The 13,848-nt window shown below is 44.0% G+C and overlaps 1 protein-coding gene and 1 non-coding gene across 12 annotated transcripts in view; both read right to left on the bottom strand.

Annotated features, from left to right (window-relative positions):
* RBM39 (RNA binding motif protein 39) overlaps positions 1-11,164 on the bottom strand; it is a 31,051-nt gene extending 19,887 nt beyond the window's left edge. For 6 of the 11 annotated variants that reach the window (XR_012589562.1, XM_074604612.1, XM_074604611.1 and 3 more), the window contains exons 1-4: positions 10,772-11,076; positions 7,772-7,834; positions 5,893-5,942; positions 2,035-2,229 (exon numbers count right to left, since the gene is read on the bottom strand). Coding sequence is in view for 8 of the 11 variants with exons in the window: in XM_074604612.1 (XP_074460713.1) it covers positions 2,035-2,229; positions 5,893-5,942; positions 7,772-7,822 (296 nt within the window). In the remaining 3 variants the exon portion in view is untranslated. Of the gene's footprint in view, positions 1-2,034; positions 2,230-5,888; positions 6,061-6,204; positions 6,295-6,320; positions 6,404-7,771; positions 7,835-10,771 lie in introns of those variants that run through there. The other 5 variants (XR_012589561.1, XM_074604610.1, XM_074604619.1 and 2 more) reach the window with 5 other exon arrangements.
* A 2,408-nt stretch (positions 11,165-13,572) lies between these two features.
* Positions 13,573-13,644, bottom strand: TRNAE-UUC (transfer RNA glutamic acid (anticodon UUC)). The gene has a single exon. It is a non-coding gene; the product is annotated as a tRNA-Glu (tRNA).
* Positions 13,645-13,848: the final 204 nt, after the last annotated feature.

Here is a 13,848-nt window from a genome sequence, read left to right as displayed (position 1 = left end):
TCCACAACCTACAAGTGAAAAACACCCAACTGCTAGCTACACAACAACCAGTACCAATGCCTCGAGGGTGCATGTAGTTGCACTACACCAGTCTTCCACTAAACTAAACTTCTACTTCATTAAATGAAAGCAACAATTCACCAACTGAAGCAGAGAACACAACAATGCCAAACCAATAAGCACGACCTCATATCCTCAGGGGATACCAGATTATCTCACGTTTTTGTTCACTGTCTCTCAATACCAGAGAAATTGCCCAGAATAGCTATGGAAGAGTATCAGAACAATTAAAAAGTCCCTTCGCAATCATTTACCCTCCTGGCGTAACATATCTTGGTGCATTAAAGCAGGCATGGGTTATTGTCCATACTATCAACCTTTACTTGAGGAAATTATTTTGGAAGACTGGAAGTCTGAAACTCCCAAATTTCTCCAGGTGAAGAACTTTCTCACCCAGCGAGACAGCAAAAACAACAAAATCCTCCAACATAGCTAGGAGAATGCAGCGACTCCCAAGCAACTGATGAGATGGACACCCTCTCCACACACCACCACACTGGAGGCAAGACAACTGGCAGGCTCCACATACAGAAGGCTGAAGATATTGATCAAGGTCCTCTGTTTGTGAGGAAGTTTGGAGCCACATCAGCACAATCCAACTAGCTACTGTAATCCTACAGGTGCCGAAGAACCATAAAAGACATCCCAACTGTGCACAGCTGAAATCTTCAGAGCTGAAGCCAAGAGCAGCTTTACAGAGACTCTGATAGGCCTGAGACTTGAGACAAAAGTAAAAGCAGGGCTGATATGCTCTGTGATCCTCAAGTGCTGAGGACTGATAGAAGCACAGGATGACACTGCATCCGAGCAGACACAGGAGTTGCAGTATGGTTTCATTATGAAAATGCCAACATCCAGGTGACTTAGTGCAAAATGAGACCCTGAGGCCTCAGGCATTTTTTGTTTGCATTCCAAGAGTACCAAAAAGGAATGCATTCCCTGCACTGGGAACTCAGCCACCCAGAAAAACATTCACGTGCAGGAAACTGCCCAAGCCTGCAATTTATCAGAAGGTAAACACTGTGTTCTCAAACACCTTGAGAGAGATTTCTCCATTGCAGATGACGTTATGTGCCACGATTGAAAAAAATACATCCTTTTCAAACGCCTGCTTCTGACACGATCTTGCATTCTACGATTTGACAACAGTCGAGATGTGGCCCAGACAAAAGCAGACACAAAGAGCAGCCTCAGGTAATCAATGAAAGCCAAGCATAGAGCCCAGTTCTCACTGTTTTCCTGCTTCTTTGAAGGCAAAAAGAGGTGATGGGGAGCAAAAGGGAGAGCAGGAATACGAACAGCAGAAACACAGAATACATACCAATGAAAAAATGGTTTTTGAGAAATTATTTACAACTGTCAGAAGCTACCTATACCAGAAGTTCTATCAAACCAAAAATCTGAGAGGAACTGAAGAATTCTTCCACAGCCTCTAAACAAGTTTCAGAAAAAGCAGGGCAAATATGCAACACATGGGCATTACTAAGACAAGACAGTTCCAGTCTGGATGCATAAACACTTCCTGTGTTTATGCATTAAGTTTTTAAGAGCAGCAACACAGTAAAAACATTTAATATAAGCAAAAGGTTTTATGAGCGTGTAACCTAAGCCACAGGCTGCTACTCATTTTTTGACAGTTAAATCGTCAGGATCATATACTGAACATAGTTAGGATGCGTAAAAAACTTACTTGTTATTTTAATTTTATGATAAACTTTGTTTTCCAGGCAGTTGCACACATTCTTTTACTTGTTTTTGCATCTTTCTGCACTCAAATAAGAATGAAAACTAGCAGGAGGAACTGGGTATGATACTGTCCTCTTTTTCACTCCGCATTTATTGACATTCTTCAACCTTAACCTCTCACCTTCTTTTTTGAGATTAGTGACCAATTTAGAAAGCAGAGAGTGAAACTTTAAGCTTCCACATCACACACCAAAGCAGCACACATGCAACTCTACACAAATAACCTACTAGGGACTTCTATAGCGGCCTCTGAATCTGCGATCTCTACTTCTAGAACGACTGCGTCTGCGTTCTTTGCTTCTGCTCCGTTTCCTTTCCCGGCTTCTGCTCTTTTTCCTTTCCCGATCTCGGCTCCGTTTGCGTTCCTTACTTCTGCTCCTCTTCCTGTCATGGCTCCGACTTCGGCTCTTGCTTTTTTTTCTCCTGAGAAAGAAAACCACAACTTTGGTTTATACATGTGGCTCAGTGTTACTGTTTACCTCACATTCCACAGTTCCTCTAACCTCACATAACAGACACTGATAGGAAAAAATTTCTACCTGTTGGTATTTATACAAGTTTCTTTTGTTAAATGGGTGATTAAGTATGTCATCAGTCTTGAAACTTATCAAGAGCAACAAAAAGTGCTCCAAAGCACTTCTTTTAGATTTTGTAATCACCAAAAAACGCTTCCAGGAAGAGTAAAAGGACTGAAAACTATATTTCCTGCATTAGTTCTAGTACATACTTCATATGTCTTTCAAATATACTTTAAATACACCATCAAGATGCTAAGAATAAATCATTTTTTTACAGCAAAGTAAAACAAACCAAAACAGAAATAGAAAGGACGAGGCAAGTCTGAGAGAAAAGAAGGTTGTTTTCTCTTGATGCTCCCTGCTATCAGTCTTAACATGCTGCCTAAGAGTTTTGCTTCCTACTTTCTACTCCCACTCATAAGCCACTTGCTTTTCTAAATCTGTGGCTCTTTGCGACAAACTGTAGATTTTCATAATTTAAACCATTTACTTAAAAATTTAAAGTTTTATAATCAATTATACCTCAATATTTGAAAACCTGTGAGCCACTGTTCCATTCTTGATAGACTACTTTTGGGTTATTTGCAATTTTTTCCCCCCCTCTATCTTCGTCTTGGACCATAAAAACTTATAGTGTCCTGGTTTTTAAAAATATGTATCTGTATGTACACTTAAACCACACATTAAACAGATGCTCAAGCAATTACTTAAGACAATAATTTACAATCAAACTACATTTTGGGAATACCAACTTTGCTGCTAAACTGTTGAAATTCAAAATATCCTTTGCTATTGAATTTCTCCTCCTTTTGGGCCTTCTGATTATATACACCATCTTTTGTGGAAGTGCTCTCTCATACACTTAAAAACTTTGTATGCCCCACCCCCTTTTTAAAAAGGGTTCATTCCTGTTACTTTCTATGGACATGTATAAACAATGGCTTCTAGTTAAGTTTCAATTACTGAAGTAAAAATCTCTCAGCTACCACATCTGAGCTTAATCACCACTAGCAGCTTTTGCTCTTCTATCTCCAGTGGGTCCAGGAAGACCCATTGAACTATCTCAGTATTTATCTCTCAAGAGAAACACTGTGAGATTTGGCTTTAAAACCTGGAGTATATAATTTTTAAATGATTATTCATTTACAATACCCCATCAGTTTCTCTAATATTTTCACACGGACAGAGAAGCAGCTGCATCAAAACCCAATATTCAGAAGCTTCACAGTCTCCGGTAAGAAGACACCACCCAGAAATGCAGAATGATCTGCATTAACATCACTTAACCACACTTCCTACTCTAATGCAGTTTGTGACAGTTAGGCATGCACAGTCCCTCTCCTCGAATCCATCACTTACCTATGTATCTCCCCTAAGTTAAAACCCTCACTACCATAACAGCTCTGAAAAATACTACCTGCAGCTCAATATGCTGGCCAGTACCACTAACTAGTAACTGCAGCTAGTCTTCAGTAAAGACAGCAACTATTCACTACCCAACTGTGAGCTGAACCCTCTTTACATGCAAAGAGTCCTAACAGTCAAGGTCCACGTTCTGCCTTCCAATCATGATTACACCGGACATACAGTACAGACATCTAGTAAAGCTGCAGATTCTTAATCCACTTTCTAAAAGAGAAAATTAGTATGATTTGACAATTATCAAAAGCTGCACATTGAATCTAATGTTACTTTTTAGTTGTTGGTGTTTGCTGTGTATTACTGTTATCCTGGCAGTCTAAATCTTCTTTAGTACTGTCCAACCAAAGTAGATAAAGAATATCCTCTAGGTACCGACACTCCAATTTAATTGATAAGCAAAGCAAGAAGTCTTGCAAAGCCTATATACACCTTAGTCTTCAGCAACAGAGTACACTGTCACAAGTCAAATACAAAATGGTGTAGTTTGTTCTTAAAAATTTAGGGGAATAACAGCTGTATCGAATCAAAATTCTGGGACAGAAAGCTTCATGCTATCAGAGAACTGCAGTACAAGAATAACTAACCTTCTAGCAATTGTTAACTCAAACTGAAACGGGGAGATACCACAGGAGCAACATTTCTGAATAGACACAGGGTACAATTAGGAAAGAAGAAAAAGAGGTCAAACTCCACACAACAAATAACACTGCAAGACTAACACTGGCAAAACACACTGACTTTCTTCTATTTTACTGTAACATAATTTTTTTCTAAACTTACGTTTACTGTTTTTCTGAATTAGAAAAAAAACCCAGAGCATACCAGTCCAACCAGTAAATGGGACAATGGGCAGAAAGAAACACACGTCATTGCTTAGTCCTGAACAGGTTACAGCAACTAAGGAAATGAACTGAAATCCATTCCAGTATTCTCATCATTCTGCCATGAACCAATGTCAGAACCAATTCTAAAGTTTAAAAAACACTGGTTTTCTTTCAGATCACAGTTTATATTTTGAGACTAGCCTTCCAAACAAAAGCAGGGTTCTACACGTCATGTACATATATATATACACACATATATTTTAAAGCAATAAAAATTCAGAACTTAAAAATATTGGGAGCAGCTGCTTTTGATGGGGTTTTAGGGGTCTCCATATTTAGCATGAGAATGATGTTCACAGTATTGTTTAGAACGCAGACTTAAAGTAGAATCAATTTTAGCTTATTAGATTCCAGCATAAGTCTGATGTTGTAGTTGGACTTCTCACTTCCCAAATATTTATAGACTTGGGAAGAAGTGTTCTCTGGATCCCTTCAGTATTTCATCTATATGATTTCAGAAGATGACAACAGCATACAAGCCAACTACTTAACTGTCTACTACAAAAAACACACCGGTAACTGTTTACTCAACTATCAAATTCATAATGATTCTTCCTACATCAACTATCTCATCATCAAATAATGCTTGTAAGGCAAGAAATTTATTTTACAGACTTAAAAACCTGTCATTTATTTAGGATATTTAAGAGACTCTTTTGTACAAGGCATTTTTCTTAAAATTTCTGATTTGATTCCAGACTGTTTGGGTCATCAGCAGGTGCTCAGACCCTGGAATTATGCCTCCCAAAGAAGGTGAGCTTGTACTCTTCGTTCTTTAAAAAACGTTACAGTATAGTTTTATAAAGTTTAGATTAGAAACAAAAAATTTAGAAATTTTTGAATGGGGGGGAAATAGAGGGAAGGGATCCAACACCCTAAACCTCTTCAAGAAAGCACTGGTCTCTTTAAATGCTTTGCACTGTTCCAAATCACATAAAATTCTATACCAAATATATTTTTTAAATGCAAAATCCACTGCATTGCTAACGTAACAAAAAAGAAATTAATATGCTGAACCTATCAAGTCTGTATTTTTATCTGAACCTAACATTAAATGTTTCCACAACTTTGACAACATCAGTGACAAGGCTGTAACTACATTTGTAAACAAAAGAAAATTTTGTTACTGCTGCAGTTGCGGCAACCGCAACTACCAAGCCTTTCCATTTTATTTCCCTAAACGCTACCGACATGCATTTGCAAGTTTACAAAAATCAGCAGCCCTCCCCCCCGAAAATGCAGAGAACTGAGAAAATACTTACTTCTTGCTGCGTTCTTCATGGCCATTGGCACTGCTCAATTTGTTCTCATCCTAAGCAGGGTTGATAGAAGAACATCGTGAGGACGAAGCGGAAACATTTCAAGTGGTCAAAGGGTAATGGGAATAGGAATAAGAAAATACAAAACAAAAATTTTAATACTAAATTACTTGTTTACAGTTTAACGTGGAAAGCTTTAGAAAATTTAGGTAGGCATGTTTAACCACTTTGCTGCTTAAATTTAAGTCATACAATAACAAAATACAAGACTTACATAATTTTAAAGTGTATATTAAATTGTAGATACTTCCTTACATGGTTTAGAGAGCAAGTTATCCTGTAGAATTCAGCACTCAAGTGGTTAAATGTTATTTCTATAAAATGTAAGAGGAAGTTTCAGGTTTGTGTTTGTGTGCCCCTCTGATCAGTACCAAGGCTATATCTCTGCCTAAGCCCCAGTGGCTATGCTAGCAGCCAGCCACTATGGATTTCCTGTGACCGATGCCATTCCCGAGATCTTCACTCATTTTCGTTGAAGGGTTGTAAGAGCTTGATGTCACCTCTGTCACACATCTCGCCCTGAAGCAAACAGGGATTCACACTGCTTTAGTAACGTCGACTCCCAAGAAAGTCATCAATAATCCACCAGTCCAGCCTAAACATTCCCTATTTCCATACCTGTTTACATGGAAAATATCCATGTTAAACCAGGACACAAGAATTTTAACATAACAATTTACAAATTTCTCTTCAAGATTTTAACGTAAATGCTAAATATTACATAAACTAAATATACCACTTAAAACTTACAAATGCTCATCCAAAATTCATGACATGGTTGTAATAAGCACTGCGGAATAGTCTAACAATAGCTGCTATGTAACTTATATACTTGCTTTACAGTTTAATCACATCAGTTACATCAAAAGTACAATTCCTAAGCGACTTAAACTTAGTATACATTTCTTGCAAAACCAGTGCTAAAGCATGCATAATGTTAACACTTCACCACCATTTGGTGAAAAATCAAAAAAAGACAGTATTCATTTGCTGCTGGTTTAGGTAAAAGACATCACTACAGTAATTGATAAAAATTTTGCATAAAAGTTTACATTTCCTAATTAAACAACTAGGACACAAGAATACAAGAGCTTATTTTAGAATGACACCGCAGACTGTGATACTGTCTTTTACTCGCTAAGAACGTTCTATTCAGGGATCCAAGAATTTCTGTAAATTCGTTCACTCAGCAATTGATTTCCATCTGCCCTGTTAAAAGATTAACCGCCACCAGTCTTCTGCATTAAAAGCAAGTCTCACTCTTCTTGCACTGAGCAGACCGTTCAAGTATTTACTTGCCATGGGACTGGTGAAAAGGTTATTCTTGGAACCCTGCTGTTTTCCCAAACCACTGCATTCACCTTGTTGCTATACCAAACTGGACCTGGCAATTTTAGGAGAGGTTTCTGGTTTCTTGGTTTTGGGGGATTTTTTTGTTTGTTTTGGTTTTTGGGTGGTTGGTTTTGGTTTTGTTTTTTTGTTAAACCTAGGGGACCACGGTACAGCGATACGTCACTCAATTACTACCTTATGATTGACAGTTCACACTGGAATCAAAGGTGAATTCATGGGAGTAGAGGTGAGATATCGTTAGGCAAGTCTACAAAGAGAGATAGATGGGCATTTATTCATCACGCTGAAGTGAAACTACTGCACAATATAATTACATTAACAGCATACATTTACTTGTAAGTTACATGTAATGCATCTCCAATAAGATAAATCATGAGGGCTCCAGGGATGTTAGTTTACAGTTCAGCAGTAGTTTCATGAATAATGCTAAATTAAGGTAAACAGGACCTCACTGGCACATTTTTCTCACCTTCTTGTAAGGAGCTTCAAGCATTGCTTCAATATCAATATCATCAGCCATTTTTCAGGACACCTGGAAAGAGAAGCAAAATCCACCTGAGACGGAAAACACCCTTGTGCTTTATATTCCAAAGGCTTTTGCTTAGGAGGCCATCACCACACTGGCTCAAATTCACAGAGCAGCGTCTCAGAAGACATTTCCAACAAGAACTGGAATGAAGCTTTGCCCAGTGAGATAATAAAGAATGTGACAGAAAGCAATTATAGCTGCAAACAACAAAATGCTATTGAAGACAATAAGCCAGTGGAAAGCCCAGAGGTATTCCACTTATCTCTTTCCAAATACAAATGACAGCTCGTTTATGTTACCAAAACACAGGTCTGGCAGCCATCTTGACTAGAGCTTGACCAAAGGACCCAAGAGAGACATGGAAAGAACACAGAACAAACATTTAGGCAAACCCGTTCACAGCTTCCTAGCATTTGCTACCATCACATTTACTAATCTGAAGACATAAAGCGAACACTATGGTCCTTTAAGAAACACGGTCTCCTGCAAAATGGGAGCCAGTGAAGAAACAAATATGATTCAAGCATTAAGAGCTACTAAGATCCATCCAGTCCAGAACTTGAGGTTTCAGACAAAAAAGATCCACCATGCCACATAACACTAGTCACCACATTTATTTTTTTTAAATGGTTCCTCTTATTTTTCAACTTCAACTCCTTATGTAATTTTGCGTTTATTACACTCTGAATCACTTTGACATTTGATTTCCTTTCCCTATACAGGTATGCTACTAAAAACCTCTCAAGACTCTCTGCATTAAAGTACAGAGGCTCAATATCCTCAAATCTCTTAATAAAACAGTTTCTGTCCTTTTTCTTTCTTAAGCTTAAAAATGGCCTGGCCTCTAGATCCCAGTCAGACAGCTCAAGAGTGAAGATTTTCCTGCATGTGTACCATAAAATGGATTGTTTTGGGCTACAGTGCTGTCACTTACAAATATGATCATCCTTAGTTTATGTGTAAAGCCTCAATTTTACTTTTTAATACAGTATTTACTTCAGCTTTTCAAGTCAACTACATACACGCATATAATTTAATTCACCACTGCCCTACCAGTATTTGGTATGAACAAGTACATCAGTGTGATTAAGGACCATGCAAAAGCACCAGGCCAAATGCAGGATTCTACAACAAAACTCCCACCAGTGACAACTCCCACCCACAGCTACATTTTCATATGTGTAATTTAGCTAACATGTCTGGCTACACCTGGGGTGGAATTCTTCCTCCTGAAGAGGGGCGGCCAAAGGGGAGGATAGGGGCCATAGTAGGAACCACCAAATCATAAGTGGCATGAAAAAGCGAATAGGGAATGACTATTACTGCATTCACCCAAATAATAAAGAGTGAATGAACTATCATCCAGTGGGTTCAAAACAAAGGTCCTTATTCACACAGCATTAAGCCATGGAATTCACTGTTACAGAGCACTGTGGATGCTAACAAAGAAGACGACACATGCAGTGTTCAAAAAACTGAAAACAAAAAAAGCACAAAAGTTTACAGAAAAAGCTTTTCACTAAACAAAGACATGCCTTGTGACCCTGAACCACAACTAGCTGACAACTAAGAGCACACCGAGAGAAGTATGACTGTACGATTGCCCTGTGTTTCTATTCTTTCTTAGGCATTTACTGTTGGCCACCATCACAGAGAAGATCCCGAGTTACATGGACCTTTGGTCTCACCCCATGCAATCTGTGCCCTTTGCACTCTATATAAAACACTTTCATTGGTAACCTACTATATTTTTATCAGAATACCATCTGTTCACGTAACACAGACCTGCTATCGACTCTCTAATTTATGTATTTCAAATAAATAGAAAATCATGACAGATTTTCAAGTATCTTTCATTAAACACTGAAAAAAGTTCAAAATAATTTTCCTAAAAGCCTTTCAGCTTGCTCAAGAAAAGCTGGATATGCCTGACATCTCTGCAGAGGAAAAAAATCTACAACAAAGAAAACAACAACGAAAGACCACAAAACATCAAAACAAGCAGGGAATGAACTCCACTTGAAGCTTTGTGGGTCTACAGAAAACCTAAAGGGACATGAAATTTACTGCTGATCTGCTACTACTGATCTAGCCAGTATTTTGAAGGCAGATCCCATCCCTTTTTGCCGTGTTATATTGCATAAAAGGAGTTTAAAAAGAGTCCTCTCCTCGAAATTATATACTTTCGAAATTCTACTCTTGCTTTGCCAATAGCCTCCTGTAGAAGCATCAGGGAAGTTTAGGGAAAAGGCCGATCCCTGGGGCGGGAAGCTCAGCTCCCGGCAGCACACGCACCTCTGCTCAGCGGGCTCCCCCCGCAGCCCTCCGCACACTGTCTGGGCGATCGGCTTCTCAAACGCACGGCTGCGCTGGCGCCCACCCGCCCCGAGCACGGCGCCTCACCCGCCCTCTCCCGCGGCGGCCTGCAGCCCCGGCCCGCCGAGCCCCGAGAGCCGCCCGCCGCTCCCCCCGCCTCCCGTCACTCCCCGCCCCGTCTCCCAACGCAAACAGCCCCGGAGCTGCTCCCCGTCGCTCCGCCCGGGCCCCGCCAGCTTCGGCCGCAATAGCAGGGCCGCAGCCCCGCGCCGGCCAGGTCCCGTCCCTCCGCACAGCGCCATCGCGGGGGCAGGCGGGGAGGAACAACGCCGCGGCAGGGACGGCCGGACCCGCCCGCTACGTGGCCGCAAGAACAACCGAACCCCACACGACCAGGCCACGGCCTCAGGGCGGGGGCAACCCGCCGCACACGCCGGCCCTGAGAAGGGGAGGCCAGCGGCGGCGCCCGAGAGCGAGGGACGGGGCCGCCCAGCCGGAGAGCGGCAACCATGGCGGCGAGAGGGGCGCAGGCCTCCTGGGCCGCCGCAGGCCTGGGCCACAGCGGTCCGCGGGACAGGCCGCGGCTCGCCCGGCGGCGGGACCGCTTCCTCACCCAGCAGTTACCTGCGCCGCGGGCGGGTGCTGTCCGCGTTCGGGCGCCCGAGGTCCGGCAACGGCGGCGACTCCCGGTCCCGGCGCTGGCTGCGCTGACAGAGGGGGATGGGCCCGAGAGCTCCGGAACCCTCTCCAGGCGTCTAAACCTCGGATGGACGGCGCCGCGCAGCCAGCCCCAGAGCGGCAGGCGGCGAGGGGCGGCGCGACCGTGGCGAGCGGTCCCCAGACCCGGGCTGGGCCCCGGCTCTTGCGGCGGCAGCGGCGGCTCCCCGAAATGGCGCCCGCCGCGTCCGGCTGCTGGCAGGCTCGCGCACGGCACGGGGGTGCCCAGCGCCCGGCGCAGGGGCTCTCGCGAGAGGCGGGGCCGGACAAGGCCCGGCGCGCCCGCGCCCGCCACCTCTCGCGAGACATCGCGCCCGGAAGCCGCTGCCGCTCAAACGCTCGCGAGACTTAGGCAGACGGGTGGGGCCGTCCGTCACGCGGCTCTGCGCTCTCGCGTGAGCTCGCGCCGCCGCCTGGGGAGCGGCGGAAAGGTCGGAGGTGACGGGTGGGGCCGCCCGCTCCCCCCGGCCGGGCCCGGCTCCCCGGGACCTCCGCGGAGGCGCCTCCGGGAGCCCCGCCCCGCCCCGCGCCGCGCCGGCGGGCCCGGGAACAGCCCGCACCCGTCGGGGCGATCCCGGGGTCCGGAGCTCTCGCCCCAGGAGAGGGCAGCCCCGTCACGGCCTCTCACCTTCGGTCAAAGGTGTTGCAGCTCCTCCTCGGCCCAGGTTTCTTCCCGCCAGGTGCCCCAATCTCTGTCCTGGCCGTACACAGGTGTCGTGTTCAGGTTAGGTGTATTGGGTATGGAAGGTGTGATTTTTTTCCCCCCTTTCTTGAGCACCGTAATTTTTTAGCTTCTTAGCTCTAAAAGCTGTCTTAGCTGGAATACTTTTATCTTGTTTCTGGCCAGACGGATGATGGTCGGGGGTAGCATTAAAGATCTGCTATTTCAAGCTTGTCGTTTACTGTAGGTGAGAGGGGTATAGCAGGTTAGGTCACGGCTTGGGCACGGGCTAAAATTGTTTGTGTTTCTTCACAACTGGTTCTTCCGATGTGACGATTTATCACTGCGTGTGGTCAGACCTTCCTCCTCTCGGCTGCGGCCTCGACAGGATCCATTAAGTTTGAGAGTTACAGCATCTGAAGGTGTTACGGCTGTACCCTTCTACCAGACACTACACCCCCGTAATGGGCCACCGCTGTCTAACAGTTTTTTTCGCCACTATAGTCCCGAGTATAACTTAAATTGTCAGTGACCTGATGCGGCTGTTGGGCCAAGCCCCTGCAGGTTGCGGGAGCCTTGGAGCGGAATAGTTTAACTCAAAAAGTAAGTAAGTAGCATTTTGTGAAACAAAACCCCCTGATCCCATTAACACTGTTCTGTTTCCCCAGGGAGCCCACAAAATGGCTCATTTGTATTTAAATTTAGTAATAGGCAGTAAGTTTTGGCCAATTGTTCAATGTAGTGCAGATAACATTGAGTGCGTTTCCTGCTGAAGTCAGCACAAGATAAGCAATAATGGCTGGGGGGGTTTAGGTTATTTCTTTTTTGTCCTACGAAAGTGAAACAACGTAATGAGAAGTTCTAAACTTTCTCCTGAAAGGACAATTTTGCTATTGCATATAGAAATATTTAAACCAATTAAGGTATAAGAACTCGGGCCTATAGATTTCCAAATGAAAACCTGTTTTCACAGAACTCCCAGGCTGCGGCGTCATTTAATGTAATTTCTAACAAAGTTCCTGAAATGTTAATAGCCAAAAAAAAGATCCTGAAGCTCTTGCACAGGGTTTCCAAGTCTTTCTAAGCTGAACTAGTCAACTTCTTTGAGCTTAGGACATTTAGGATAAATAAGCCGTTTAAAAACTAAAAAAAAGAAAAAGCATTACTAGAGCAGGTGTGTTCCAACCTAATCATTTTTGCACAGGTTGGTTGTAAACAAAATTAGTCACTTTCTCACAGACAAAATGAGGTTTATTATGGTTGTTCCGGTAGCACTGCACTGGCTGCGTGTCCCCCACCCCACTGCTCCCAGTCAGCTTCCCGAAGGTCAGGTCTAACCAGCTCCGCATTCCTTGTTCCCTCATCACACGATTGCAACTTCAGCATGTGTTTAGGCTCACGTTGGTGGATTTCCCTAAGGGTTTTCTCTCCCTTTGTTTGCCTGTGGAGCCAGGCTCTGGAAGGAGGCCACAGACGTGTCTTTTTTTGTCTACACCACTAACACACCCCTTGCCCTTGGCTGGTGCCCGAGCAGCGTGGGACGAAGGATGAACCCATGTGCATGTAGGGCTGGGTACTTATAGACTGGGTGGGGGTGGCTAATGAGGGATCACCAGCGGCAAGCGGCTGCACAAGCTCTGTGTCTAGCCCTGGCCCTGACGTGTCGTGGTGCTGCCCTGGCCGATCAGTCGTGGATGTTCAGCTCTGCTGTTGTGGTCACTCCATACTTGGCTGAATTCACCTCTGGAGCTGATGGGAAGGCCACGGGGAAGCTCTCAGTAACCCATTTCCTAAAAGTTTTCCTGGTTCTGGGATGTCTGGATCCGTAGGAGACTGGGGGTTGGAATGCCAGCCATCGCCGGTTTTTCTTCATCATCCCTGACTGTTCTAGGAGTGCCAGGGCATCCTGGGGAGAGGCAGAAGGTCTGGGGTGGGAGTCGTTCGTCGTTTGTGTTACCCCGGGCTGCGGGTAGTGAAATGTCGCAGACTTAAAAAAAAGTTTTTAAAAAAAAACCACACAAGGGAAAAAAAAAAAACTAGTAGCGCTTTCCCACACCGGGAGTCGAACCCGGGCCGCCTGGGTGAAAACCAGGAATCCTAACCGCTAGACCATGTGGGACCGCATGCTTAACCCTGTTGCCGCGCCGCCTGCTGCCTGCACAGGCCCGTTGCCCGCGCGGCCGGGAGGCGTAGCCAGGGAGAACCCTCTCATCCTCGCAAAACCCCCACAAAAATTAGGGCCATCCTTCCCCAAAGTCATTAAAATTATCTTAGTTAAAAGGTGGGGATGGCGGCTGACAAAACTGAAGAAGGAAATGACAAG

The sequence above is a fragment of the Larus michahellis genome, chromosome 12 (assembly GCF_964199755.1).
Source record: "Larus michahellis chromosome 12, bLarMic1.1, whole genome shotgun sequence".
NCBI lineage: Eukaryota > Metazoa > Chordata > Aves > Charadriiformes > Laridae > Larus > Larus michahellis.
Note: the sequence above shows the minus strand (reverse complement) of the source record. Positions and strands in the feature narration are given on the sequence as shown.